We start from the raw sequence: 26,318 nt of genomic DNA, 5'->3' as shown, positions 1-26,318 counted from the left end.
CCAAAGATACGTGGTAATCGAATTACTCTGAAAACAAACTCGTATCTTCCAAACGGAACGAAAACAGCATTGTGCGCGCGCACGTCGTGAAGAACTTCATAAAAAATGGATATTTTTTAATCTTCACTGTATTTAACGTCGGTGACATCAGATTATGGCCGAGGGAGAGGAACTGCCGCTTTCAATTCCTGTAAGTTTAATTCCATTCATGTCACTAGGCTGCCGGCGTGGCTGTCATCATTGACAGACTGCGTAATAAATTTTCTCATTACTTACGTCTCATCTCAAGTCAAGAGTTACTTGCAGAATTGCAAGTGCAAGTCACAACTCTGTGTGACTTTCAGGCTTACGACAATTGTCAATGTCATCGTGACGCTGTTGATGGGTTGTCGAATGCAGTCCAGTTAGATCAAATCAATGCTGATCCGGATAGTATTTACTTAGGTCAAAACGTCTACTTTCTCAATCAAATTTTCACCAAAAAAGCTGTCCAAAGTGATCCAAATCTCTCTAAAACTTTTGCCATGTGGTTTTCTGATCACCCAACTGATTGTTTTATGAATGACATTCGACATGTTCGAGCTGTTTGTTCACTTCCTCCTGAAGATAAAGATCCAAACATATCGTGCACTTTGTGTGCATTACACATTGTGTGTGACGTGTGTTTCTGGTTGATGGCCGACTGTTATGTATTGGCAGCGGAGGGGGAATCTTGTTCTCATTGCATGACCGTCGCATTCTAAAACCCATACTGTATCAGTGTATATACAAACTCATAAGAAGTCATAGGGCTGTTAGTCACATAGAGTTGTAAGTCACACAGAGTTGTGACTTACAGTTCTTGAAATACTCAAGAGTAAAGATAGAGTCTGTCCCAACTATAGCCACGATAGCTGGGACAGTCCCAACTGTAGTGCTATTGTTGACCAATTTCTGTAGAAAATTTCTGAACCTTATCCAAGTTTATGCATCTCACACTTGACACAATTCATCTAAAATATGGCACTTTATCTATGACATGACATTGTAAATAATATGACTTTGGCACATACTTGGCACATGCACACTGGACCACTGTGCTGTAGTTGGGCCAGCCCAACTATAGCACCTTAGTTTAGATGGGCCCAACTGTAGTTGAGATGGGCCCAACTATAGTTGGGACTGATGCTGTAGTTGGGGTGTAACATGAACATTTGTCATAGTCATTAAAGGTCTGTTCATACTTGGTGCTTCTAAAAGTAAACATGTATGTAAATTTGTGACGTCAGATCAAAATGTTCATGCTGCAAATTTGCAAAAGTTGAACACGGTTTTAACGCAGCGAATTTCACATTTCATGAAGTCATCTTATTCAAAGTGTGCCGGCCTTAACCCCCACCCATTTACTGTACCAGTACTCATGGTTCTGACCATGGGTTCCATACTGGGGTACAGACCCCCCACAACTATGGGGTAAGAAGAATTCCATATGGACACCACTAATACATGTAAGTCTCACAGTGTTTAGGCAGAGGGTATCGAGCGGCATCCGTAGCTCCTTTTCATGGTTCTAGGGGTCATACTATAGTGGTTGGCCATTTGGTTTTCTGACTTGGCATGACCAATCCAGTTATATTGTCATACTTTTCAGGACATTCATGATCAGTTTGCCGTTTGCACTAATGGTCAATTTTGTGCAATTTGTATCAAATCTTGGACTTTGCTTCCCCAGCTTCAAAAATAATCTTCCACAACCACAAATAGACCGCTTGTGGCTGCTAAGTTGCGTGACCTATCCGCCCTGAGCTGAAGTGCACCCCCAATCAGCTAAAGAAAGACAGATGATAGTAAGGTTATGCAAATCCATACATTCCGAAATAAATTTGTTGCACGTAGTCAGCCTGCTTAGCGTCAAACGTGCAAATACTTGGGTGCCTATGCAGTTAGTCGGTACCAAAAACACACCCTCTTTTGTTCCACTCAGAGCAGGTAGTGGGAATGGAACATCAACAAATGCAACGTCCTCCCATAACGAAGTGTGTTTTTTTAATTTACTTGTAAGTATTATTTACCAACAATGAAGCGGATCGATGGTCAGTACAGTGCAGAGACCACTGATGTGCTGAGTTTTGTACTAACAATTGGCTTTATTTTCGGTAAACAGCACTGAAAGCACACATTGCTATGGGAGAACACCATGTTTGTTGATGTTTGATACCCACTATAGGTCAGATGACGGTGCAGGTGCAATCGGTCTCTTACATGTAGAAACAGGGTAAATGGCTCATACAAAAAAAATAACTGAGGATTGGAAGATTGTTCCACAAGATCAACAGCTGCCATGATCAGTGGCATAGATGGGCTGATTGATGATCACACATTATTAAAGCTAAATAATAAGAATAAACTCTTGCTAAGATAAAGTAGAAATTGGAAGTTTTCCAGTTGCATGTACTCCTGTGATCAACCCAAACTGTACCCCCAGCTGTGGTTTGTTCCAAGTGTCTACTCTGAATTGAAGTGCACCCTCACTGGTACAGAAGAGACAAGCTGGCGTGAAGTTCTCAACTGGGTTCGTGTACATGTACAATGTACATGCAGATTCTTGTGGTTTTGTGTTTCTCAGTGGCACCTCTCACGCTAAATGCATGAACCCATCCATGTGGTGAGTTCCCACCAAAGGACCATCGCTAAAATGTAAACACACGCCCTCTGTTGTTCCCGCTCAGAGCAGATACTTTGGTTTTCCCAACTATTCCATAAGCGCTGTTGAGATAGTCCAAGCTACCTTTAGGACTGCCCTAGAGTCCGAGTAGCTAGGACCCAGCAAGTCGTCTCTTGTAACATTTGGCCATGATCTGGGCAGTTCAAAATATATTTTTTTCATGAAGGTCAAAGCAGTGTCTGAGCACTTCACTTGTCCCATCTGCATGGAGAGACTGTCCCAGACGTACATCACGCCCTGCGGCCATCGCTACTGCGGGATATGTATCAAAGAATGTGTCAACAGAAGGTAACCAGAAAAAGAATGTGAAATATGCACGAAAAAGGGGAGTGACCATTGGCAGGGATTGGGAGGATGACTTGGGTGGTATCGGTTTGGAACAGTGTACAAATATTGAGTGGCTGAGAGTGGAATGGGAGAAATATTATCGTAAGGTAAAATCTGGACTTCAGTAGATTTTATCAAGTAAAAGTATTCCTTCCCTTGTCATAATCCAAAGCCACTCTGTGCCCTTGCCTTGCCTCATTTCAGGAGCCCTCTCTAGGACAGACAAGCCAACTTGTTACAATTTTTTAGTTCCTTATATCCTGTAGGAACAGTTTTAGAAGGGAGAGGGCACGAGAAGGTTTGCAGTTTGTTGGAGTAAAGTAACTTTATTCCTTTGCCATCCTACCGGGCTATTGTCTTTACTCTAACGACTTGTATTTGTCTCTTTCTGTATATATGTGCACATTTCTACAGATCAAAATGTCCCTGCTGCAACACAAAAGTGACAGCAGACAAGCTGTATCCTGATTGGGCGTTTGACAATCTCATCAGCATGGTTTCCACGGAGAAGTCCAAAGCGGAAGACCAATACTTTGTGAAGCTAATCCAAGAAGCAGGTATCAACAAAACAGAAACAAACAACCGTGACCATTAGACTAGACTGGCGTAAGTCCATCCTTTAAAAAAGACGGGCCACTCAGTAGCCAGGTGGCAAGACTATGGAGAAACTGACATTGTTCTTGCAGTAGTAAATTAAGTTTAATTCTGGTTTTATTCTCATCGAAAGGCACCGTGCAATATACATGTATGTAGAAAGTCAGACACTTGAAAATTTGACGTAAATAATACTGATTAGTGAATGGGTTGAAGTGTCAAAGCTCCGTGTATAGCACATCGATTTAGAGACTATTAGTATTTTTGGTCTGTAATGAACAGAAAGCCTAGAGAGAAACCTTTTTGTCTGCAGTCTCTTTGACAAACTTTTTTTCCCAGCTCAATTTTCCCTCAGTTTTGATAATGGGGATTTTTTATACCAATCATGGTAAGCATAGACATGTAAAGCGTGCTTACTCCTTACTCAGAAAAAATAGTGATATGATGTTGGCTAGAAAAGCATGTGCATCGAGCCCTGAAACCATTGTTTAGCAGGTTACGTTCTCTGCCTGTTGGTTTCCTGCATTTCTGTCGTGGTGGGAAAGACATGTTTTAATGGACTCTTTAAGTGAAGTTGAGTTATTTTCTGTCAGCTGGTATGCTGCCCAGTGTGGTCGAAATTCACACTGGCAAAGTTACCTCCGTGGCTTGCACCAAACTGAGAAACTTGGATTCATTGTATTCAGGGACCATCTCGTGTTCTCGGCATTTTTGCAAGTTGGTGAGAGATGGGATAGTAGCCTGTGTATTCAATTGATAAACTGAAAATTGTTGCTTGATTATCAATCATTTCATGCCTATTGCTGGGGGGCGGGGAGGTCAGAGGACAAGAGTATGCATTCATTGTATTGTACACTGGTGAAACTGATGGAAAACTGGGCAACCCTATCATGCCTTGCTTGTCATGTTTTCATACTGTTCGATTGTCAGGTCATCATGAACATGAAGGGGCCAATCACAGAGAGGAATCTCCGATTGTAGGAACGTTACAAAGTAAGAGACTGTGAAGACTAACGAGCTGTCCTCATATTCACAGATGAATGAGACGTTGGAGGATTTCTTTAGATATGCGCAAATTGTATTGGTTGCTTTGCAGCTGTTAAACATTGTCTCCCCCTGTAGTCCAACTAGATCAACTGGAGAAGGAGGCTACTTATAGTCTCATTGTACATGTACCACAAGTTAGAGCCAATAAAATTCATCATCAGAAAAGAATGACTGAATTATTTTTAAACATGCTTATTGACATGTGGAGACACTGATACGTTTATGATAGTGTAATACCTCCTTGCAAATTTGAAGCTAGATGTTTCAATGAGTGCACTCAGAAGGATTTAGGCATTTCGCACCTTTTCAGTTCTTTCCGTCCATTCTTAAATTTGCCAGCAGACTAGAAATCCAGGAGTACATCTTCACATGATTGAGCTCTAGTTTTTTCTTCAGTGGTCAGCTAGTTTTTAACAATTGTAAAGACAGGAATTTCCACTTCAAACATGCCCTGCTGGTGTGTATGGGCGCTTCGTTTGGGTGGCCTCCCTTGCATATGCTGGATCCATTGCATATTTCATTGAAACAGTAGTGTTTTGTTCTAAAAGCTGCAGGGCCGTGGTAGAAGAAAATTTAACAATTGAAATGTTTCATGGTTATCCCGCTCCTCCAATCGTACTTTTTTTCTCAACGTGTACCCACATGAATTATTCACTTGCCACCTTCCCCCGATTAAAAGATGGAAGGACTTTGCCATTTGGGATCACATGTTCTCATCTTGGGAGTCATTGATCCTAATTCACAGAGCATCTCAAGACTGGGCTGGCTACCCATGAGCAGTACTATCAGGACTTCAAGCGGGAGTTCACCCAGCGAATTCAGGAGGTGAATTTACAGATGGAAGCACTGCAAGGAGGTAAAGACCAGGAAGTTGCCATCAAGAGCTTTCTTCCACAGTGTTGTAGTCGAGCCCATCACAAGTGCCCCTCCTAAGTCCCCCCCCAAGCCCCTTCACGAGTCCCCTCACAAGTCCTTTCACAAGACCAGTCATAAGTAACAGGATGAACAATGACAAGGAAACTGCCCTTGTCACAATTCATCGGAATAGTTAGTGGCTTGGCTCAAGACTAAATGACTTGTTGTGATGGACTTGAACACAACTCTAGATTTTCCTTGGAAGACACTGAGACAAGTATCAGCAGAATAACGGGAGGTGGGAAACTGAGCTACGATCCCCTAAAAGAGGCAACATTTTGCTTACAAATATATGTATATGACGAGAGGGCCAAATTTGTGGGACTTCAAGTTTCCACTCTCTAAACCATTTAAAAAAGTTAGCCTCACACCTGCCAAAGCCCATAGCAACTACTACAATATTCCTCCATTTGGGAGTTCCCCTCCCTTAAATTTGTTTTGGATCTTTCCTTGGAAAGAAGTGGATGCGTTTTGAGTGAGTATTTCAGAGGTTAAGTTGTGTAATTCAGCCCCCCCAAAAGAATCAGGTTTTATGATGGACAAAAGATGTTGGACTTACGACAGTAACCGGCAGACTTTTTTCAAAATCAATTCGACTCGCAGGTGGAGATGACGTGTTATTGGCCCAGCAGCTTCAAGAGCTGGAGGTCAAGAAACAAACGCTGCACACAGAACTTCGAACGTGTACCCAGTTACTAGTCGATGCATACGACAAGTGAGTATTTTGGGCCGTGTCCGAAACAGGCTTCCAGAGCTATGGCTAGGTCTATTGTCTGCGCGTCTCCGCACATTTTCAATGGAGCGAAGACCGAGACCTCGCTCTAGACAACAGTTTTGGATGCAGCCTTTTATTGTGTGGTGCCTGTATTGAGATGTACATAAGTTTGAGTATCACTTCAATGGTGATCTTCATAGTAACTGAGTTTTAACCACTCGCTGACATTATTATTCTACAGGAATCTTGTCCCAGCTGTTATCTTTGGCCCAAAATACTGACTGTTTAAAATGACAAGGTACCACGATTACTGGCCTTTACAAATTCTTGCCTTCAGTGATCCTTCACTGAAGATTCGTGGTACATTTCTTATGGCATTGTTACTTTTTTGACATTCTGCAATACTGGTTGCATAGTGATATTTGCTGGCCATGGCTCACTGCTGCTTGAGGGCTTCACCGTGCTCAACCTCCATAGGCTAGTTTGAGCCTGTTTGTGCGTATAAACTCAATGGGATTCACTCAGGCATGGGGATGAGTATAGACATCACCTGAAATTACGTGTAGAATTCACTGTAACATGTTTCAGTGTCCTCCAACATAAAGTTGTTAATACCAGTATGTAAATATTTCCAGATATTTAGCCGATCACCTACCCACTCCTTCATTACTACCGGTCACAGTGTCTGTGCGACTCCAAGGGAAAAATGTCAGTCTGCCAGATATTAAAATCAAGCCCCACAGCAGGTGAGCTTAGCAAGTGAAAATTGGCCACCAGCTGCAGTCAGGCTTTGGAACAAATAAAGAAATCTGCTTCATTAGTCCGGAGAAACACAGTTGTGCCTTTACAGTGCACCTCCAGCTGTGTTTCACTTTGGCAAATGATTTTCCACTGCTTTGCTGCTGATGTATCTTGAAATACTTGAAGTTTGCAGAAATACGAGCGATTCACAATAGTGCGCCACCAAGAGTTTGCAACACGTTGGCTAATCATAACGCACAAAATTTGTCGACCCTTTCCAAACATGCATTGGGGGACAAATTTCACGCATTGCGATTGGCCAACGCGTTGCAAACTCTTGGTGGCGCGCTAATGTGAAACGGCCGTATTGTGGTTTGACAGAGCAGTATCAGAGTTGATGTCAAAATAAGTCTAAAAAACAAGTGGTAAGTGATCTGGATCTTTTTTTTTCAGTATATCTGAAATTAAGGATGTTATTGCCATGGCAATGGAGGCAAGAGGAGATCCAATTGCTAGCTTCCCAGATGACCAAGTGCAATTTGTTCTTCTCGGGTAGGTCTTACCATTTCCTGTGTGATTTATGTCACTCACATTTTCTTGTCAGAATACATACAATATACATGTGTTTGCAGATATGGTTGGATTGGATTGAGATTGTGAATAGTGGAGGATATTGCACAGTCTAACAACAAAAGCCAGTGATACAGGCTGTGAGACATCATTGGTTTAAGTGTGTTAGATCATTTGTCTAATCTGTGTAAATCAGTAGTGGATCTGGGAGGGGGAATAAATCAACCTTCCATCCCTTGTCCAATTTTTTTGGGATACCTTTTCCTTTTTCCCTGTATACTGTTCTTTTGCTGTCAACTGGTTGTTTAATAAATACAGCAACTATCACTAAATATGCCTTCCTCATATGTTTGGGTTCACCTTCATTTGGGGCAACCCCCTAGTAAATGTCAGGTGCACTAGTGTAAATTACTGTGTATGACCTTTCAATAATAATAATAATAACAATAATATAGGTACTTATAAAGCGCATTTAACCCCTTGATGGTGGGAATTTCTTGCCGAAAGCCGACTCCAAGAGTTCCAGCCTTGCTTGGCCATGAAGGCCACCTATCAAACTGCAAATTCTTGGTTTGTGGCCCTGCGTGCTTTGCACGCTTTGATTTACATGGTGAAAAGGCTGATTGTTTGGTGGCATGTGGCTCTACTCACCCTTCCACATTCCCGTTGCCTCTTTTCAAAGTGGGGACTATTGTGAAGCTGGTGATTATGATGCAAATTTGGTCTTTTCATTTCTGGGCCACGCACAAAGACCAATCACCATATATACAAGAGCCAGGGTCTGCCTTCTTTCACCGTGTCCGCTCGAGCATGGGCCGAGAATAATAGCTGAAAAGCAGGCTGAGGATCTCAATACTTATGGCGTGGTTAGCCGCCTCCCGGCACAAAGGGGTTAATATAGATCAAAGCGCTGTACATCATTATTACCCCTGTTCACTGAGCCCATGAAACATACCATCTCAGCTCCCTAGGGAGTATACAGCTCGATGCTGGCATTTCGGCGCAAAGCAGTTAAATCAACAACAAACCTATCTCTGCCCTCACAGGGGACCCAATTACTCCTGGGTGGAGAGAGGCAATGAGTGACAGAGTGCCTCACCCAAGGGCACACGCGCCATGACCCCTGGCTGGATACGAACTCGCAACCTATAGGTGTGAGACACTTAATGAGACAAATAGTGAGAGACTTTCATTTCCCTTTGACTGCACCTTTTCCTAATGATATATCTTGTGATTTTTTAACAGACACTTTTTGACAGTTTTTTTAAAAAGTAATCTACAATTCATGAATTTCCTGTTATTTATTGTTTTGTATTCTTCATTAATCCAGCTCTTTCATTTAGAAATAACATCAAGTGCAAAAGCAGATGTTATCGTCTGCATCCAGGGGCCATGTTTACTACTGAATGGTATCAAAACACTTCTAAACAATGTTTTTTTATCTGATAAAAATCAGGCCGAAGTCACCGTTCACCAGAACTGTGGTATTTTTCGTTCCTTTTTTCTTTCTTTAGACCTGTCGAGAAGGGCCGCGAAATATCAGCTGAGCTTTTAGAGGAGCTGTTGCAATCTCCTGATAGTATGGAAAGGTCAGAGGTTGTCAGGCTGTTACCCCGGGGTTGTCATCCTTTACTGGAGTTTGGTGTGAAGCCAGGGAGTGAGGTTGTCGTAGCCGGCCCACTCAAACTGGAAAGGTGAAGTCATGTCCCAAAAAGGCATTATTAGTTTACAGCTATGACTGCTGAACCAAGCCGTAGCCATCAAACATGGAACATTCAATCAGGGCATGGCTAAATAGCATCCTTTTAGCCCAGCTAGCCCTATCCTTTCTTATCTGGGATTTGAGTCCTCTGCAAACAAATTTCTGCTGCCCTGTGCTCATGTACATTTTATGTGACTCCATGCACTATCCAGTTGGTACTGACTACAGAAGGGGAGTGGTTGTGAAATAACCTTTTGTCCCACTATAGCGTTGCCTGTGTCTGCTTGCACATTTAGGGCAAGACTTTTGAGTTCAGCGTGAGATATTGTAAAAATGGACAAAACAAAATCTAATGAACAAGTGCAACTTGAACCTGTGTGTGTGTTGATTTCAGTGAGATGCCCAAGCAGTGTTTTGCACAGACTTTTGTCAAGGACAAGGGCCAATCAATGGACTACTTCACCTGTAAAGATTGCGCATTCAAATGTAAGTTCTCGAAACTTTCCACCTAAACAAAGAATAGATCTCGGTGTTCTCTGCATGTATGTGCTTTCCTATGCTGCTCAGTGGACTGTGTGCCCCCACTGGCTGTATACAAAAGTGTACATGTCAGCAAAGTATGGCATTAACTGTATGCAGGCCTATTCCTGGACATGCTTTGAAACCTGTGACCCTCCAATCAGATGTCACGATCCCTGACCTCCAAGCCGGGCTTCCCCAATACAGCCACATTACAGACAGGATTTTCTGTTCTCAGATTGATTATATTGAATGAGCAGTTTTCATTTCTTAGCCTCTGAATAAATTTCTGGATGGCAAGTTAAATTTATTCCCTAAGCATATTTAACTGAAAATAAATACCCTATTTGGAATCTCTCCAGTCATAAGTAGGAAACACCACTACATTTAAATCCATAGTTTTATTTTTTTTAATTTTTTAGTTTTTGACAGTGTTCTGTTGAGGAACGTGCTTGTAAATGAAGGACCTTTTCCTGTTACAGGGGTATGTCGATCCTGCAAAGACTTCTGCCATAAAGACCACCAGACTGTGCCATATATAATGGGCCACCAACCGACATGGTAAAGCTCTCTTGCAAACTTACCAATTAAAAATTAATATCTTGAATCAGTGAGATTATTTCCACTTTTTACAATGGTCACCAATATTTTGTTTTAGGTCACACATTAAAAGGAAGTGATGTGGTGATTTAGTTCTCCATATTTTCATATTTTTTGAATAACTTGTTAATTTGTTGCTGAATTAGGCTGAAATTTTGTGTAATCCTCAATGTGCTTCAAGACTGCCAAGTCCCTTTAACCCTAGCCCTAACCAGTGTGCAGTATGGCCTGTTGAAAGCCCAGTGTTCCCAATGGCCTTGTGCAGTAACCGGATCTCTTTGTTCACAGACATGTGCCAACAGGTCACGGCTGTTTGGGTTGTGACTGGTGTTACTGTACTTTCACAGCACCATATGAATTGTAGATAGAGAGGGAAGCTCATGGCGGTATAAGCTGCCATAAGAGATCGGTACAGGTTCATTGGCGTACTGAGCCTACAGATATGACCGGGAAATGACTTGGAGACAAAACTATCCGCATCCCGACCAGGTGTTATTTTGGAGGCGTGGCTTCTCGCAGGATTGTTTTTTAGTATGTGCATGAATCAGAGTGAAAACTAACAGCTGTTTTCAATTGTTCATTTTTGGGCATTCAGGGCATGTTGCTACTGTCCCAGAAAGAAAAAGGTAAAGTTAATTTTTTTTGAAATATTTTGTTTAAATTCGAAGTCCATTATTTGGTACTTGTGTCCATGAGCAAGGCACTTTGCAAAAGTTACCTCTCTTGACCTGGCATAGAAATAGATGCTTGTTTTACAATTAGAGTTCTTCACCGTTAACCACTTCGCGCCGGGGGACCCCGTATCGGGTACCTTATGTTTGTATGCATAGCCGGGGAGCCCGAAATCGGACAAAGGAGCCGGGTCATGTAACAAAAGACAGCACTCTGAACAAAAGACTGAGCCGCTGGGACTTGAACATTTTTTCAATTGTCAATAGTGGTGGTAATCCGTCCTTTTTTGGAAACACTAAACCACTCTTTGTGGCATTCACTACGAAGGGTTACAATCATAGATGAAAGCTCTTCAGCGCTGCAGTGCTGAGCAACACAATACCGCTGCACGTTAATCTGGCCCCATTGAAAAACACGCCAGCAGCGAACTGCTCTAGTTTCGAGAACAGAAGAAAATTACACAACACCGCACAATCTGGGCTCTCTTTACATGGCAGCAGGCCTGGCTGAAATACACGGGCGTCAATAGATGTTCCTGTCAGATTAGCGTAGCCACCAGAGAGTCATTCGTGTGGGTGTAAACGTCCAGTAAATGAAGTAATGAATTTTTAAAACAAAAAATCATGAAAAAACACCAATATTTGTGCACGGCCATTTTAATTAAACCCGGTGCAAAGTGGTTGAACAGTGCATTCAGCAGCCTGTTGAACTGATTTGAGACAAACATTAGAATCCAACTTTACTGTTACTCTTTTTTTCCCAAACCAGTCCCAAAATGCTCCTTGCAGATTACCGCAAGAGTACTCGCCAAGTTTCTTAAATCTTACCTTCTGCAAGTCCACATTAAAAGCTAAGAGTTTGAAAATCATTCGGTACTATCACCAACATGCAAGGGGACTACTGATCACATATCACTGGAATTTGGGGATTTTTTGTAGCTGCAATCTTACTGAATAATTATCGTAACCCAGAACTAGGAAAATGACTGATTATCATTTTTTTGAAGCACCCCTGATGCTCTCTTTCATTTCTTGTTGAAAACTCACAAATTTATGGTGTTGTAGGATTTTTTGGGCAACTGTGCAACTACATTGTATCTGTGAACTTCCAACTGTCTTACTTGATTTTGTTTTGGGACTAATAGCCTGCATTTAAGAATGACCTTTTTGCAATCTTGTTTTTATAATCGAAAATATGGAGAAATTATTTTGTGAGGAATTTTATGCATTGAGAGCAATTAAAGGTTTTATATTTTCTCTTTTTATGATGGTGGGGGCAGGATTCCATACCTTTACTGTGTTGAAAGAAAACATAAAAATTGAACTTTGAAACACCTGCCGAACAAGAGGTAATTGTTTACCAGGTTGTTTACAATGTTAAACTGAAAGTAACTCATCAATGAAACACAGCACTCGGTTATTTGTGTTAGGCAAGATAATTGTGATTGTTGTCGTGTCATGTACAACAGTTTTTGTGGATCTAGATGAATCTTGTGTGCCAGCCAACAGCGCCAAAGTAGTTACATCATATGTGTATGTGTGTAATGACTGGCCTTGGCCTCGAATGGCAATGATGTAGCCTTGGCCTTGAAGGTTGTGGACTCGACTCCAACACTGATCGGATGCATAGTTACTTCAAAGATACTCCTGTCAATTTCATTCTTTTACTTAGTGCCAACTTGGTGAATCGAGAACTTGAAGAGGATCACAGGACCCCCTCCCCCAGGCCAAATGTGGTCAGCTCCATCAACGTGAAAACAAACTCAGCCTGCTGTAACACTGACATTGGTAAAAAGGAAATGTGCATGTGGAAATAGGAAGGGCAGAAGACATCAAAGGGCACTGTTGGAAGTTTCATTGTGTGCAGAGGTCTTTCGTTGGTTTACATGGGATTCTGATAATAACGTAAATGACAAACTGCCAAGAGATGTCCTCAGGCCATTCTTGATCAACATTTGTTGAACATTTTTATTATTTTCTTGGTATTTGAAACTATTTTAGACAGTTTCAAGATGTACTTTGCATCAGGGCGATGTCAAGTTTTAATTCCTCATTTTGCCCTTACACTGATGTATACATAAGACAGTCCAGCCATTCCTATAGAGGACCCATTATGAAACACCAGCTGGCTGATCTTACTGACTTTTTTCTGGTGTCACGTGAAATCTAGACTCTGAAATCTGGTCCTTTGATTGCTATTTTGCACACAATTCACAATCTTCACTTACGTTTGGGCAATGGTCCCAATGAATCCATATTTTGAAAGTCTGAGATTCACGCTGCTCTGGGTCATCTCATTCTGTGCTACGTCAGACAGTATGCACCACGCAATATTCATATCAGGAGATCATTGGACTACTCGTGAGAGGCACGTACCATAATATGACTAGATGGGTGTGTTAACAAAAAAAAATGAGTGGGAAACACCAAAATTTTTGAAATTTATACTTTTGAAAATTGTTCGGACTTTCTGACTTTATACGAAAGGTTTTTATGAATGGGATGAAATATGTGTTTGGCCAGTCTTTAACGTTGATTTAAGACTGGCTGAGGAGAGTGCATGCCGATAACGCCCCTTGCCATGCTCAGGTCATTATTCAGCATCCATTCTCCTGATCCAATCTGAAATGAATGTTCATTCATTCTGAGGCTGAACAAGCACATAGTCTCTCATTAAACTATACAACATAACACGTACAAATACATCAGAGAATGAGCCAGTGGCAAAGTTAACTTGCCAAGGAGTGGTCCACAGGTCTTTCCTTGAGTGTGATACAGGACCATGATTTACTATAGAAATGTTTCTAAGAGTTCCAAAAGGATTTACAGTGAGTGTTTCTACTGGATTGTATTGCATTATTTAATAAACATTCCCTGTTGAATCCATAAGGCCATATTGGTCGAGTTCGGGTGGCCTGTTCTTGTACACAGGTTTCGTAAGATTTTGATTTTTGAACAGCTGCAAACATGGAAAAAAGTAGAGTGATGGCTTACAAAGCCAGTGACCATATGACATTTTGCAAAAGTATCATTAATTATTCACCATAACACAGAAATGAATGTTCCTGTTTAAACAGAAAAGAATTCAGCCCAGTTATCCAAACATTAACTCTCAAATAACATACATCAACGCTGCCATGTCGGAAGTTGCTTGTCACTAACTACCACCAATAACCGGTTGTACGTTACCTGCATTCGAGCGGCTGTCCAAGAGCAATAAATCAAGCTGTTCGTGAACATACGAGAGCAAGCCGCCCGAACTCAGCCATAGTGTTGGCGGTATACAGCTTGAGCAGATGTACCCCTTCATTGGTTGAAAAGAACCATGCTGGTCAGGATTACTCAATTTGTTGAAGGCAATGCGACCGTAATGCATGCATTTCATAATCATTTGTGAACCAGCAGAGTGCAGTTCCGACCCAAGGAACCTCTGTTACGAGGAAAATAATGCCCTCTCTTGGTCCAGCTTGGGGCTCATAGGTTGTAACAGACAAGAGTGGATTTAGGACAACTAAGGGACTGATGGGTAAACGGCCCTTCAAATGGTCTGTGTAATGCAATTTTTTATCTTACAATTTTGAAAATGCACCTTTACAATTTTGATTAATCTGATTTTCAGTTCATGTTTTGCTGTCCTAAAAGGCATTTTGCAGCCTTTTAGTTTTTACCTAACATTGCCTTCCCCGATCGACATTACAATAGAAAAACTCCCTTGGTTAATTGCAAATGTTACAAAAAGTTCACTTTTTGGTACTTGTATTTATCAAACACCTAAATGATGTCAAATAGTTTTCACACAGCAAGGAAAAGTATGAAGATTTACAAAAAAGTGTGTTCAAAAAAAAAGATTTTTTTTTTCAAATGTGGCAATGCAGTTTTCTACACTCTCTAATGGGCTATCGCATGCACTCTGAAGGGAACAGTTTTTGTTTGATATGGGCAGACACATGCAAAACTTGCTCTCATTTTGGGCTAAAATTATTGTACTATTTACATTATTGTCAACCTGGTCTGGTATTAACCTCTTGATGCTGGGACTTTTTTCTGAAAGCCGGCTCTGAGAATTCCAGCCTCGCTTGGCCACGAAGGCCACTTGCCAAACCGCAAATTCTAGGTTTGTGGCCCTGCGTGCTCTGCACGCTTTGAATTACACAATGGAAAGGCTGATTGTTTGGTGGCATGTGGCTCTACTCACGCTTCCACATTCTCGTTAGCTCTTTTCAAAGTGGGGACTATTGTGAAGCTGGTGATTATGATGCAAATTCGGTCTTTTCATTTCTGGGCTACGCACAAACACCAAGTACCATATATACAAGAGCCAGGGTATGCCTTCTTTCACCGTGTTCACTCGAGCATGGGCCGAGAATAATAGCTGAAAAGCGGGCTGAGGGATCTCAATTTTTATCCCTTCCCGATGAGAAGGGGTTAAAAAAGGAGTCAGTGTTTTGCAAGCACTGTTTAAAAGTCTGCATTGCCTTTTCAAAACTGCCTTCATGACATCTGCAAAATAATTTATCTTTGAACCTAAATATTAGTGAAAAAATCAAAATGTTTATTCAACATTGAAACTTTAAGAGCAGCACATTAATGAGGAAAAGTTAACATCTTGACAAGTTTTTGTGTAACAGCTACACGGGCATTCCACTCATTTCTTGAATTGACAGGTTCAGAAACATTTGCTCTGCCAGGCTACAGATTTTCCTCAGTTCTTAACAACAATGATGGTTGTTTGAACAAATGTGAATATAATTTAGAAAAACATGTACACCTTTTACGAAAGAGACTTATTTACATGTGTATAAAGCTGACAAGATTTTAAAACTGCAGAACCGAGTGTGGCGATTTGAATTGTTTTTGCAGTCAGATCCTTTGCAACACCCCTTTAAAAGGCCGTGATCTGTTGTCCAGCAGTGATTGATATCATCACGAAGGGTTACCTTTACAAGTTGCTGACCCATGTCGGTTCTCAAAGCTTTATCCACAATGCTTTGCATTTCCTTGCAACATGCACACAATTCCTCCAACTGTACCGGCAACTGGCTTGGGAGTCCACCTGCTGGCTGTAAATTACAGTCCAAGGAGAGCCCCTACTTGCCACTCTCCGCCCAGGAGAGCTCTGTGAGCGTTCTGTGCCATCCCGTCCAGGGGAGAAGGAAAAGTATCGTCAGTCATTTCATGCCAAGGACGCCAGATATTAACACTCCCCTGTTCAGCCAAAATGACCTTAAACAGACTTAGTTTTTGACCAGCAACTGTGTGACCAGTGGTCACAAGTATAAAAAGGATGGAAAGATTGGGAAGCGCCTGATGTCTACGGCAAAGTATTCTGGGTGGAATGATAAAAATGGAGCAAGTGAACTAAATGCCGCCCGCCGTTGGCTAGAGTTCCACGGGCCGTCCCAGGCTCAACATCAGCTCCTTGAGATGTCCGTCTTCAGCCCAATTCACCCCGCTGCCGAGGATCAGCCCTTGAAGGATGTTGCGGCCTATCTGGATGTGGGACATCGTCCGCTGGATCTCCCCTTGCCTGCAGTGAACGGCAAAGTAGACACATCCACAAATAGATGGTAATTTCTCCTTTCATCCAAACTACTTTCACAGCACACTTGGCAACCTTTGAGACCTTCTCTTATAGAATATCCATGAAGTTGTGTGACAGTGAAAATTCTAGACTGGTGAAATTACTGAGTTTTAACACCTTAGCCAATCAATCTAGTGTTTCTAGAGACATTCCTAAATGCAGGCACACACACAAGAATGTCGGTACTACAACATCACACATAGGTCCATCATTTCTTGGTCATTTTTTCAAACAACCATGCGAGTTTTCAATGATGCTTTGGAAGCACTTAAACGTTAACAACTGAATCTACCTCTCCGTGTCAGTTCCACTTACACTTGTCGGTGTTTTTCGTTGTCATAGTTACTTGCTTGCTGGTTTTTCTCCTTGTTGGTCTGGAGAAGCTCAGCCATGATGTCTCTGTTCCTCTTCTTTAAGTCTGTTCATTTGAGAAACAAAAATGAAGGTAAATGAAGAAACTGGTTTGTTCCAAAGTGTCCTGTAGCCCTGTGGGAAGGTATGGACGCTTGTGAACTGTACAAGCTATGCGTAAGATGAGGACTGTAGTCGGGTCTACTGCGAGTCCTTCCAGGTTCCCTTAGAAATCAGAAACCAAATGACTTTTTCAGGACTAAAATATGACAACTCTCATGACATTTATTGCCATTTTGTAGAGAAAAGTTGTTTGGTACTATGAACTGGTTCCCAAGACTGCCATAGCCACCACTACAGACTGACAAAGGATATCCGCTCCGAGCGTAACAAAAGAGGGCGTCCTTGTTTTGGTACTCGCTGCATAAGCGCAACTTTATAATGGAGATCAATGGTGCATTTGACGCGGAGCACGCTGAGTAAGCGTAATGAATTTAGTGTGCAAGAACCCGCTTGGAAAACTTACATCAGTCTTTCTTTGCTGCTTGGGGAGGTGCACTTCAACTGGGTGCGAAGAGCCTGTGAATTTATCATTCCATTATTGCATAGAAAGTAGCCCATCCAAAATAACCCTTGCATGATCTTAATTTGCAGGACTTTTCCATTACTTTTTTCCTCGAAAGGGATCCAGGACAACCTATTCTTCCCCAATTTTCTAGGACTTTTCCATAATTTTCCTGAACTTTATAGGATTTTCCATGACTGTAGGGCTGTGTCAATTTGAATAATTCACTATTTGAATATTCGACCTTCAATTTTATCGAATATCTAACTATTCGATCGCACCGACCGGCAGATTGTTAATGAACAAACCATAAACAATATCAGTTTCAGTAACACATAAAATGGTACATTATGATCAATATAATAGCTTCTCACATCTAGGAGTACCTCCAGCCACAATTTAGCAAGATTTAAGAGATAAACAAGACTTCTTGCCCTGTTGAAAATTTCTATTCCTTTTAAATTGATTAATGAATAATTTACTTTTTAAATTGTAAAATTTCTGATGCTTTTCATTTGAATCTGCTTGAAACAAGCCTCCATAGTGCCAGTTTTCTTATTTAAAACAAAGAAAATTTTCCCTTCCTTTTTATGAATTTTGCATTCGAATATTCAAATTCGAAAAATTATATTCAAATATCCAACAATCGATCGAATATTCGCTTATTCAAATATTCGGCACAGCCCTACATGACTGTGGGAACCCTACGGTATCTTTGCAAGTCAAATCATCCTTTCTGAAAGCAAAAACTATTCCTTTGTCCCTGTTTGTGGTGCTACTTGTGACTTGACTTGCAAAATGATTTCAGACTAGTCTTGTGATGGGCTCAACAATAATACTGGATACTCTTGTTGCCATGCGGACAAAATTATTTTAAAGGAACCAGGAAATAGAAATATTTTTATAAATTTTGCTAAAAACCCTTGAAATTGCATCTTTGGGTTTCAATTAACTTTACTTCAAACTTTTGTTTTGCAAGTTTAACCCATATTTTGATGCTTTTTAGGTTTTATGCTTATGCAATTTGCTTATTCATGAGCAGAACTGTGATGTCATCCAAGGCACTGAATTTGACTGTTGCACTGATTTGTGCACAGAAAATTTCTAGATTTTTTTAACCACTGCTATGGCAGATTTCAGTTTCTTTGGCAATTTATTGCTGTGTAAGTATATGGCAATAACCCAGCAGAAACCCTTTTCACAGAATTGTTCCCAGATAGCAAATTTAGGGTTCACAATTTGAACGTGAAAACATACAACCTGAACCATGTCTTCCTGGATTTACATCAAAGCAAAAGCGCCCTCACTTGTCCAGAAGTGCTTGGTCAATAATTAATGTTTGAAAAAAAGCACCGTTCAGTTCACATAACTCAAAAAAGATGTCAAACAGTCTTCGTACATGGAAGAAGAGTGCAGAGATACACAAAAAGTGATTCTAAGAAAAATTCATTTCCTGGATCCTTTCAGTCTATGCCAGGCTACACTGAAAGATCCCAATTCCTGCAATTTGACACCAGAGACTGTCCATGTTGCTAGAATGTGGAGCTTACAATGGGCTTCACCATTTTCCCCACGTTTCCTTCCTTCACAAAACTTTGTTTTGAAATTTCACTGCAGAGCAAATTGCAGATTGCAAAGCGGGGTAAACTCTGCCGCAGTGCGTGTGCCTTTCGGGTCAGGCACTCATGAATGGCATAATCTAAGCTCACATATGGGGGCTTGTCTTTGAAGTTTACAAAAAGGTTACTCTGCGTGTGGTGAAAACAATGCTTTTGGATGTAACCACAGGAGGGATGAGTTATATTCGTTCTGGCTGTAATTTTGTCTTGATCAAGTTTGGTTTAGTCGACTACATCAGAGTGACATCCAAGACACTGTTGTAAAAAAAACCAAAAGTGGCCAAGGCAAAGCCAAAATTTATTTTAGAAAAACTGATAACACACATACCTACACACTCCTTCTGCACACTGTCCAGCTCGTCTTGCACTCGCTGGCAGACCTTGTGGTGACCTATGACCTCGCTGACCAGCTCGCTCTGTTTGGAGGTCAGGTCGCGGAACTTGTCCCTCTGCTGGGAGGCTGCTGAACCGCTTGGGGAGGTGGGGAAGAGGATCTGCAGGAGGGTGTCACTCAGTTGAAGTCTGGCAAACAAGAAAGCAAGATAGGCGTTGGGCCTGCAGCTTATTACAGTTTAGAGGCAGTGTGATTTGTCTGTGTCACTTTGACCAGATGACCAGCAGATAATTTCAAACCATGATGTCATTCCAAATAAAAAACATACTGCTGGGCTCTCACCTTCTTAGTGCCAGTTCCTTCAGAGAGTGGACTGTAGACTCTTTTAGCAGCTCTTTTTGGAATTTTAGAATCCTGCATATCGGAGAAAAAAAACCCACCAAAACACTGACAAAAAGGGTTTGTGTGTCATGCAAACCTTAACACAGCACTGTGCACACGGTGCCGTCCTGTATGGGTGTTAAAAATAGGAGCAAAATCGGGTAGCTGTGTTTATGAGATGGTAAGATAGGAATTCTTAAAAGTGCTTACTAGAATTAATTGGTCAACAAAAGTGTTGGACAGATGCCTTCATTGCAAACCTATGCCCTGAAGGGCACATGCCCCCAAAATTAGTGAATTAATTCTGTTGAGCACTTTGGTTAATTTTTAAAAATTTGAATTTGAGTTTTTGCCAGGTAAATTTGACATCGTACCAAAGATTAATGGAATTCATGGATGCAAGGGTAAAAGTACAATCTTAAATTTCTGGTACATATTCTTGAAGAACAAAGCAATAATATCAGGTCATGCAAATTTCATTTTTTTAATTAAAACTGTACCAAAGATTACTTTGGATCATTTTTAAATGGGCTAGGTGATGACTTTTTTTTTACAAGCACTTTTTTAGCAACTTCATTCTCTTCTTGAATGTATGAAACTATTGGATGTCCTTTTGGGGTGAAAGTGTCTTTTTCAAAACACTTAAAATTGTCCAAGCTTCCTTGGACAACTGAGGGTGCTGAGGCCGCGACATCATCCAAGGAAGACATTACTAAGTTTATGTTTTTTTGTTCAAACTGAATTAAAAAATATCTTCATTGAACACACTTCTGTGAAACGGTTGCTCCATGGTTTATTGTCATGCACTGACAGAACAACACATACATAGAAAAGGAAATTAAGGACGGTAAAATGTCAAAATTCTAGCAGTTTTTGTGCACAAATCAATTTCGAATTTGACATTTAGACTTGCATTAAAAGAAACCCCAAAAGGTACCATTATATCTTTTAAAATAACAAAACTAAAAGTCAATTGAAAATAAGGTTAAATGATTAAATGAAACATAACAGTAAATTTTCAAGGACAGTAGTTCAAGAAATAATTTTAAAAATTGCATTACATAGACCTTTTAACGGACCTAAACTTGACCTCCCTTGCATACAGCAGGGTTTGAAGAACGTACCTTTCATCCAGCTGCTCCTGGTCTTTGGCTGAACTGACCACCCTCCTTGCTTCAAAGGCAGCTTCATGGTCCCGCTTCACTGTGTCCAACCATTCCTTGTACCTGCAAATGGTGAAACAACACAGAGGTAAAGGGTAGATCGATAACAAGAAGTTTAGATGAGAAGGTATATCTAATCTTTTCCTACTTGGTCTTGCTGATGACGTACCTGATGTACTGGAGCAGCTTCTGGTCAGGTTTCCCGCCAGGTTGACTGCCTGCTGCCTGGGAGGTACTCAGCAGAGACTGGCCAGCAACAGAGGATGTCTGACCCAGCGAGCTCTCTTTGAAGCTCTGACTCAGCCTGTCAAACACCTCATTGTGAGTGGTATCTGCCATGCTCTGCAAAGGCAAGGACAAAACACCGTAAAAGAACAAAGCATTTTTGTCTGCAAACTGCATGAAAAGGAACGCCATATGATTCATCCCTTTGGAAACAAGGTATAAATGTGGCTTGTGTCCTTCCAAACCAGAAATCAACTAGCACAAAAGTCTGAATACCAATTAACAATACTGAAAAACACCTGCACATCTTTTCACTTTCTTTGAAAAGGTGAGGTAAAGTCTGACATTTTCTACAGAATTGACCAATAAAGCAGCATGCTCGATTGTGCAGATCGACTGGCAACACCAAACAATTTCACGACGACAATCCATCAAGTAATTATTCCTCCATGCTACAGCACAACCCTTTTGGGTCCAAAGGACCAGTAGCATACACCTAGAATGACGGAGCTCCTTCCTCCACTTCTGAGAGATAAGTGGAGCTGAAATTTTAAAACCAACCATTATTGAATTTATCAGTGTTTCTCTCAGTAAAAAAGTAACATTTAGCGTTTGTGTGACAGCCAAAATGTCTCTGTGCTGTATGAAAGTTGAGTCGTTGCCAGAATATCATCAATAAATAAAATGAAATGTACAGAACTACAGATCACTCTCACTTTGCCTACAACTTGTATGGGCAGCCAAAGTTTGCAGAAATGTCACCTTTTGGTTGGTTTTCGATTTACCTCCAATTCTTTGAAATTGACATTTGTCGCATTAACTTTAAATAGGGTTGTATTTTCATTTAGTGTTGTTGTAGTACGTGTATCTGTTACCTGACGTTCTGATAGCTGCGTGAGATTTTTAACACTTTGTGAATCATTTGCTTACTTTTGTACTGATGACCAACCATAGCAGCCACTTGTAGAGAAAACAAGACTGTGACATCAAATGAGCAGACCGTATAGTTTGCCATAAAATTTTGCTGTCATTCCAGTCACACATTATTTGTTTTGCAAACAGCCATCATTGAACCAATATCATATTACTTCTCAATTTCTCCCTTTGAAGCGAATGAGTGCGTATGGCAGGTGGCCAGACACGAAGGCACGTGATCGCGGTTCCATCCTTGGGTCAGATCTGCAAATTGCAATTCCCTCCCCCGTTGTTAACTAAATCCCAAGTTAAATTGCATGAACCAGATGAAGATTTTCCCCCTAAACTTCTGTGCATGTTCAGTTGATGTGATTGTACAACAGTAAAAGCAAAACTGGACCGTGAGCTGGTCATCTAATTGAAATTGAAGGCCTGCACACTGCCTTCACAAAATAACAGCTGACACAGTTCCCCCCCCCTGAAAAATGTTGAAAAAGAAAGGACAAAAATAAGGAAAGTAAGCTAAAGGAAACTACTTATCAAAACGAAGAAAGAAATTGACTGGAGCGGGATATGAACCTGCCAACCTGAAAACACAGAACTGGTTCTCTGTTGACTACAGGTAAGCTGTCCAGCCCTATGTTGGTGGCTCTTCCATTTGTCAATATCTTTGTTTGGGGGAGGGGGGCACTAGTAGCCAGAAGCCATTAAACTTGAAACACCATGTAGTATCACGCTCACAACACAAATCATGAAACAAACTATATACAAGAACTGACTAGGTGCTTAAAGATGATTATCATCGTAAACACCTACTCAGCTTTTGTATATAGTGGAGTACCCTAACTTCCCGCATGCAGATATTCCTGCATCCAACTCGCTCGTTGTGAAGTCAAACTACAGCGATTAAAGTGTTTTCCTCAAACTGCGTCACCAAACCAAAGTAAGTAATGAAAAAAATGTCCTTATTCAAGAGACATTAACTTAATAACTGGCAGATTTATCAGAAGTAGGGCATTACTAATAACCGTAAAATGACGCTAGCAATGTACATGCATGAATTAAAGTTTTACTACAGCCGATCCAAGTCATTTGCAGATAAAGTTGTTCCTGTTGCTTCATGACATCCAATGCTCTTCATAATTATTTCATGTGGGCCTTAGGCCTAGTAGTTTAGTCAAACTTTCAACTACTGAGAGTGAAGCCATAAAAGTCTCGTTCAAGAGCAAAGTAGGTGCATGAATTATGTAGACTCTGGATATATAGGATTGTTTCAAAAAGGAATCAAGTAGATGGGCCTATGCTAGCCCGGGTTGGACGTTGTCTTCATTTACACTACGACTGACCTCCAGGGTATAAAAGTCCTCCAACAATGTGAAATTTTTTCAACCTTTTTTCTCACATTTTTACCTGGCGAACACAGCTCAAGTGTAGTTAACAAGTGCCTTGTATCCCAAATTCCATAAATGCTGCGTTGAAATTACTAAATACATCTGCAGACAATGTAGTTTGCAGGAAATTTTGCGAAACTCTACGCTTTCTATTGTGATCCACGTTTGTCTAGTAGGTGTACTTGCACATGCGCGAAATGCAGGGCAACCGACCGCCCCTTACGCATGTGCAGAAGAGCTGCGGTCATGAAGAAGTCGCAGATAAGGCTGTGTCCGAAATAGGCTTCCCAAGCTACAGCTACCGTAGGTCTGTTGACTGCGTGTCTCCACACATTCCCAATGGAGCATAGACCTCCACCTACATGTAGCTCTAGACAACATAACTGACAGTCTGTCAGTGACAGAATGTGGGCCGAGCGTGGAGGCCATTTCGTACATGTGCAAATGCGTACTAGGCCTACTATATGAACGTAGGCATTCATGAATCACAACAGAAAGCTAGGAGTTTCGCAAACATGGCAAAATACGTTGTCCACAGGTGTATTTAGTAATTTCAACACAGCATTTATGGGATTCAGGATACAAAGCACTCGTAAATGACATTTGGGCTGTCTTTGCCGGGTGAAAATGTGAGAAAAACCACTGAAAAAAATTTTGCATTGTTGGGGGACTTTTATCCTGGACAAATAGTCGCAATGCTCATAGGCCTAGGGCCTAATGAGAGGAAAATGAACTGATGCCATGAACACTGATGAAACGATAAAAATCACACATTTGCTTGAAAGCAACCTCCAAATCATTATTGACCCCCTCCCGCTGTTAACTGTAATTTATTTCTAGATGATGAGTGCTGTAAGCGTTCATCTAGCCCTGAGACTTGACAACATTTGCACTGCTGCAACACTGACTGCGCGCCATTGACTGAGAGTCTGTCAATTGTGCACATGAGCAAAACATTACACGCTGTAGTTGCGTCGCGAGGTGCCGCTCTGCCACAAATTCCAAAACTTAGCAAAATTACAGTAACGCATCAAGTCTGGGTATGATGACTATGGTCTTGACTGTTCTACTCACCCAAGTTACAATTTTTTCACAGTTCTCATTACTGTTTAAAGTAGTTAATTGAGCAGTAGCTCTACGCCTAGCTTAATCCCGCCCGGAGCTGGCCGGTAGCGATTTTTTATATACATCATGTATTATGCATAAGGTTCAAAGGTCAAAATATACAAAATCGTCAACTGTGCACATATTGTACGTGCCTACGGGAGCTAGTCTTTGCCCAAGACGTCAATGATCAATAGTTGTTTCATTTCTGTTGAAGAGCGCCCTCGCGCTAGTTTTTACTTTTAAGAACATTAAAGCGACGATTGTCGCAATATGGACTATTTAGAGGAAGACATAAGTCGTCCATAGTCGATGTTGCCTTTTTCTGGAGCAAACACACGAGTCTGGATTACAAAATGGATACCGATGGACGCATCAAAAAGTGCTTATTGGCAGGAATCACTATTTCAAGATCAGATGTTACCTTGCTGCTCTCGGTTTTGGATGGCTAACAATAGAGGGCGCTTTCTTCTTATATGAGTTTGTGCTATTTCGCAAAGGTTTTTTCGTTATTTCGCAATAAAAAATACATGTACTTAAATCTGGCACGATTGGGCTTCAATAGTATTCTGTACATAATACCCATTGGTTGAGTTCGGGCGGCCTGTTCTTGACACGGGTTTCTTCAAGTGTTCTCGCGCTCGAACGGCGGGAACACGACTCAAGAACGCTGTTCTCGGAACAAGATCACACACCACCTCCTCGTCGGGTTTTACAAGAACACACGGAAAAACTCGTGAGATTTTGATTTTTGAACAGCTGCCAAAAGTAGAGAGATGGCTTCCAAAGTTTTGCAAAATTAACATTAATTATTTTCCGTAACACAGAAATGAATGTTCCTGTTTATATATAAAAGAATTTAGCCCATCCAAACATTAACTCTCGAATAACGTAGCTTGCATGGACGCCGCCAGTTGCATGTTGCTTGTCACTAACTACCATCGATAACCGGTTGTTTGTTCTCGGCGTTCGAGCGGCCGACCCACGAACAACAAATCGAGCTGTTCGTGAACATACGGGAACAAGCCGCCCGAACTCGGCCATTGATCTCCATTATATCAATGATAATACCACAGACATACAAACTAAAAATAGTAGCGGCGCTATACTATCTTTGATATAAACGCATAGACCGCTAGTCTTGTGCGTATAACCGGCGGGCGGATCCAGGGGAGTGTAGTGGCGTACGCCCCCTTTTTTCACCTAAAAAATGATGCGGCATGCCAGCCAGCTGGCCGGCACGGCATATCGAGATGTTAGCAGGTCGGGGACCAAACCACAATCTAGCGACGTCCCTAGTTTCTGCTTATGTCGCTCGTTCAAGCGGCAATGACGTCATTTTCATCAGGTCACATGATAATGATGTATTTTTCCCGCGCGATTTTGGGAAAATAACGAGATTTGAAATGCCGGCAGCCAACACGGCCACCTTTGCCGTTACCGTTGGAGTCTATGGCAAAATTGTTTTCGATCGCAATTTTGGAAAATCGCCACGGTAAACATAAAATCTGCCACGATGAATCGATGGAGATTTATAATGGCAACATTTTCATGCATAAAGCAAACTTCGGCAAAGTTTCATTT

At 41.3% G+C, this 26,318-nt stretch overlaps 2 protein-coding genes across 2 annotated transcripts; one reads left to right on the top strand and one right to left on the bottom strand.

Moving 5' to 3' along the window:
- Nucleotides 1-5: 5 nt before the first annotated feature.
- Nucleotides 6-15,934, top strand: LOC110977261 (uncharacterized). The gene is made up of 13 exons (XM_022231224.2): nucleotides 6-190; nucleotides 2,871-2,992; nucleotides 3,446-3,588; nucleotides 4,556-4,618; nucleotides 5,418-5,528; nucleotides 6,191-6,302; nucleotides 6,938-7,048; nucleotides 7,497-7,595; nucleotides 9,128-9,307; nucleotides 9,710-9,801; nucleotides 10,317-10,395; nucleotides 11,030-11,060; nucleotides 12,778-15,934. The coding sequence occupies exons 1-13, from the start codon at nucleotides 155-157 to the stop codon at nucleotides 12,802-12,804; spliced, it is 1,206 nt and encodes a 401-aa protein (XP_022086916.2). The 5' UTR covers nucleotides 6-154; the 3' UTR covers nucleotides 12,805-15,934.
- On the bottom strand, nucleotides 15,637-24,842 carry LOC110977262 (centromere protein H-like). Its single transcript, XM_022231225.2, has 7 exons — nucleotides 24,705-24,842; nucleotides 21,269-21,441; nucleotides 21,061-21,162; nucleotides 19,898-19,969; nucleotides 19,550-19,743; nucleotides 17,002-17,104; nucleotides 15,637-16,632 (listed from the first exon to the last, which is right to left on the bottom strand). Exons 2-7 carry the CDS (start codon nucleotides 21,436-21,438, stop codon nucleotides 16,485-16,487), a joined length of 789 nt encoding a protein of 262 aa, XP_022086917.1. The 5' UTR covers nucleotides 21,439-21,441; nucleotides 24,705-24,842; the 3' UTR covers nucleotides 15,637-16,484.
- Nucleotides 24,843-26,318: the final 1,476 nt, after the last annotated feature.

The sequence above is a fragment of the Acanthaster planci genome, linkage group LG05 (assembly GCF_054643075.1).
Source record: "Acanthaster planci isolate LZ-2023a linkage group LG05, COTS_SCS, whole genome shotgun sequence".
In the NCBI taxonomy this organism is placed as follows: domain Eukaryota; kingdom Metazoa; phylum Echinodermata; class Asteroidea; order Valvatida; family Acanthasteridae; genus Acanthaster; species Acanthaster planci.
This window is presented reverse-complemented; position numbering and strand designations above follow the sequence as displayed.

What these genes read in the sequence shown, in the direction of transcription:
- LOC110977261 (XM_022231224.2), top strand. Translation starts at nt 155, where the DNA reads ATGGCCGAGGGAGAGGAACTGCCGCTTTCAATTCCT. An exon ending in CTAGTCGATGCATACGACAA is followed by an intron (nt 6,303 to 6,937) that starts GTGAGTATTTTG and finishes AAATATTTCCAG; the next exon opens with ATATTTAGCCGATCACCTAC. An exon ending in GTGCAATTTGTTCTTCTCGG is followed by an intron (nt 7,596 to 9,127) that starts GTAGGTCTTACC and finishes TTCTTTCTTTAG; the next exon opens with ACCTGTCGAGAAGGGCCGCG.
- LOC110977262 (XM_022231225.2), bottom strand. Translation starts at nt 21,438, where the DNA reads ATGGCAGATACCACTCACAATGAGGTGTTTGACAGGCTGAGTCAGAGC. An exon ending in TGTGCAGAAGGAGTGTGTAG is followed by an intron (nt 17,105 to 19,549) that starts GTATGTGTGTTA and finishes TCAAATGAACAG; the next exon opens with ACTTAAAGAAGAGGAACAGA. An exon ending in AACGAAAAACACCGACAAGT is followed by an intron (nt 16,633 to 17,001) that starts GTAAGTGGAACT and finishes CGTTCACTGCAG; the next exon opens with GCAAGGGGAGATCCAGCGGA.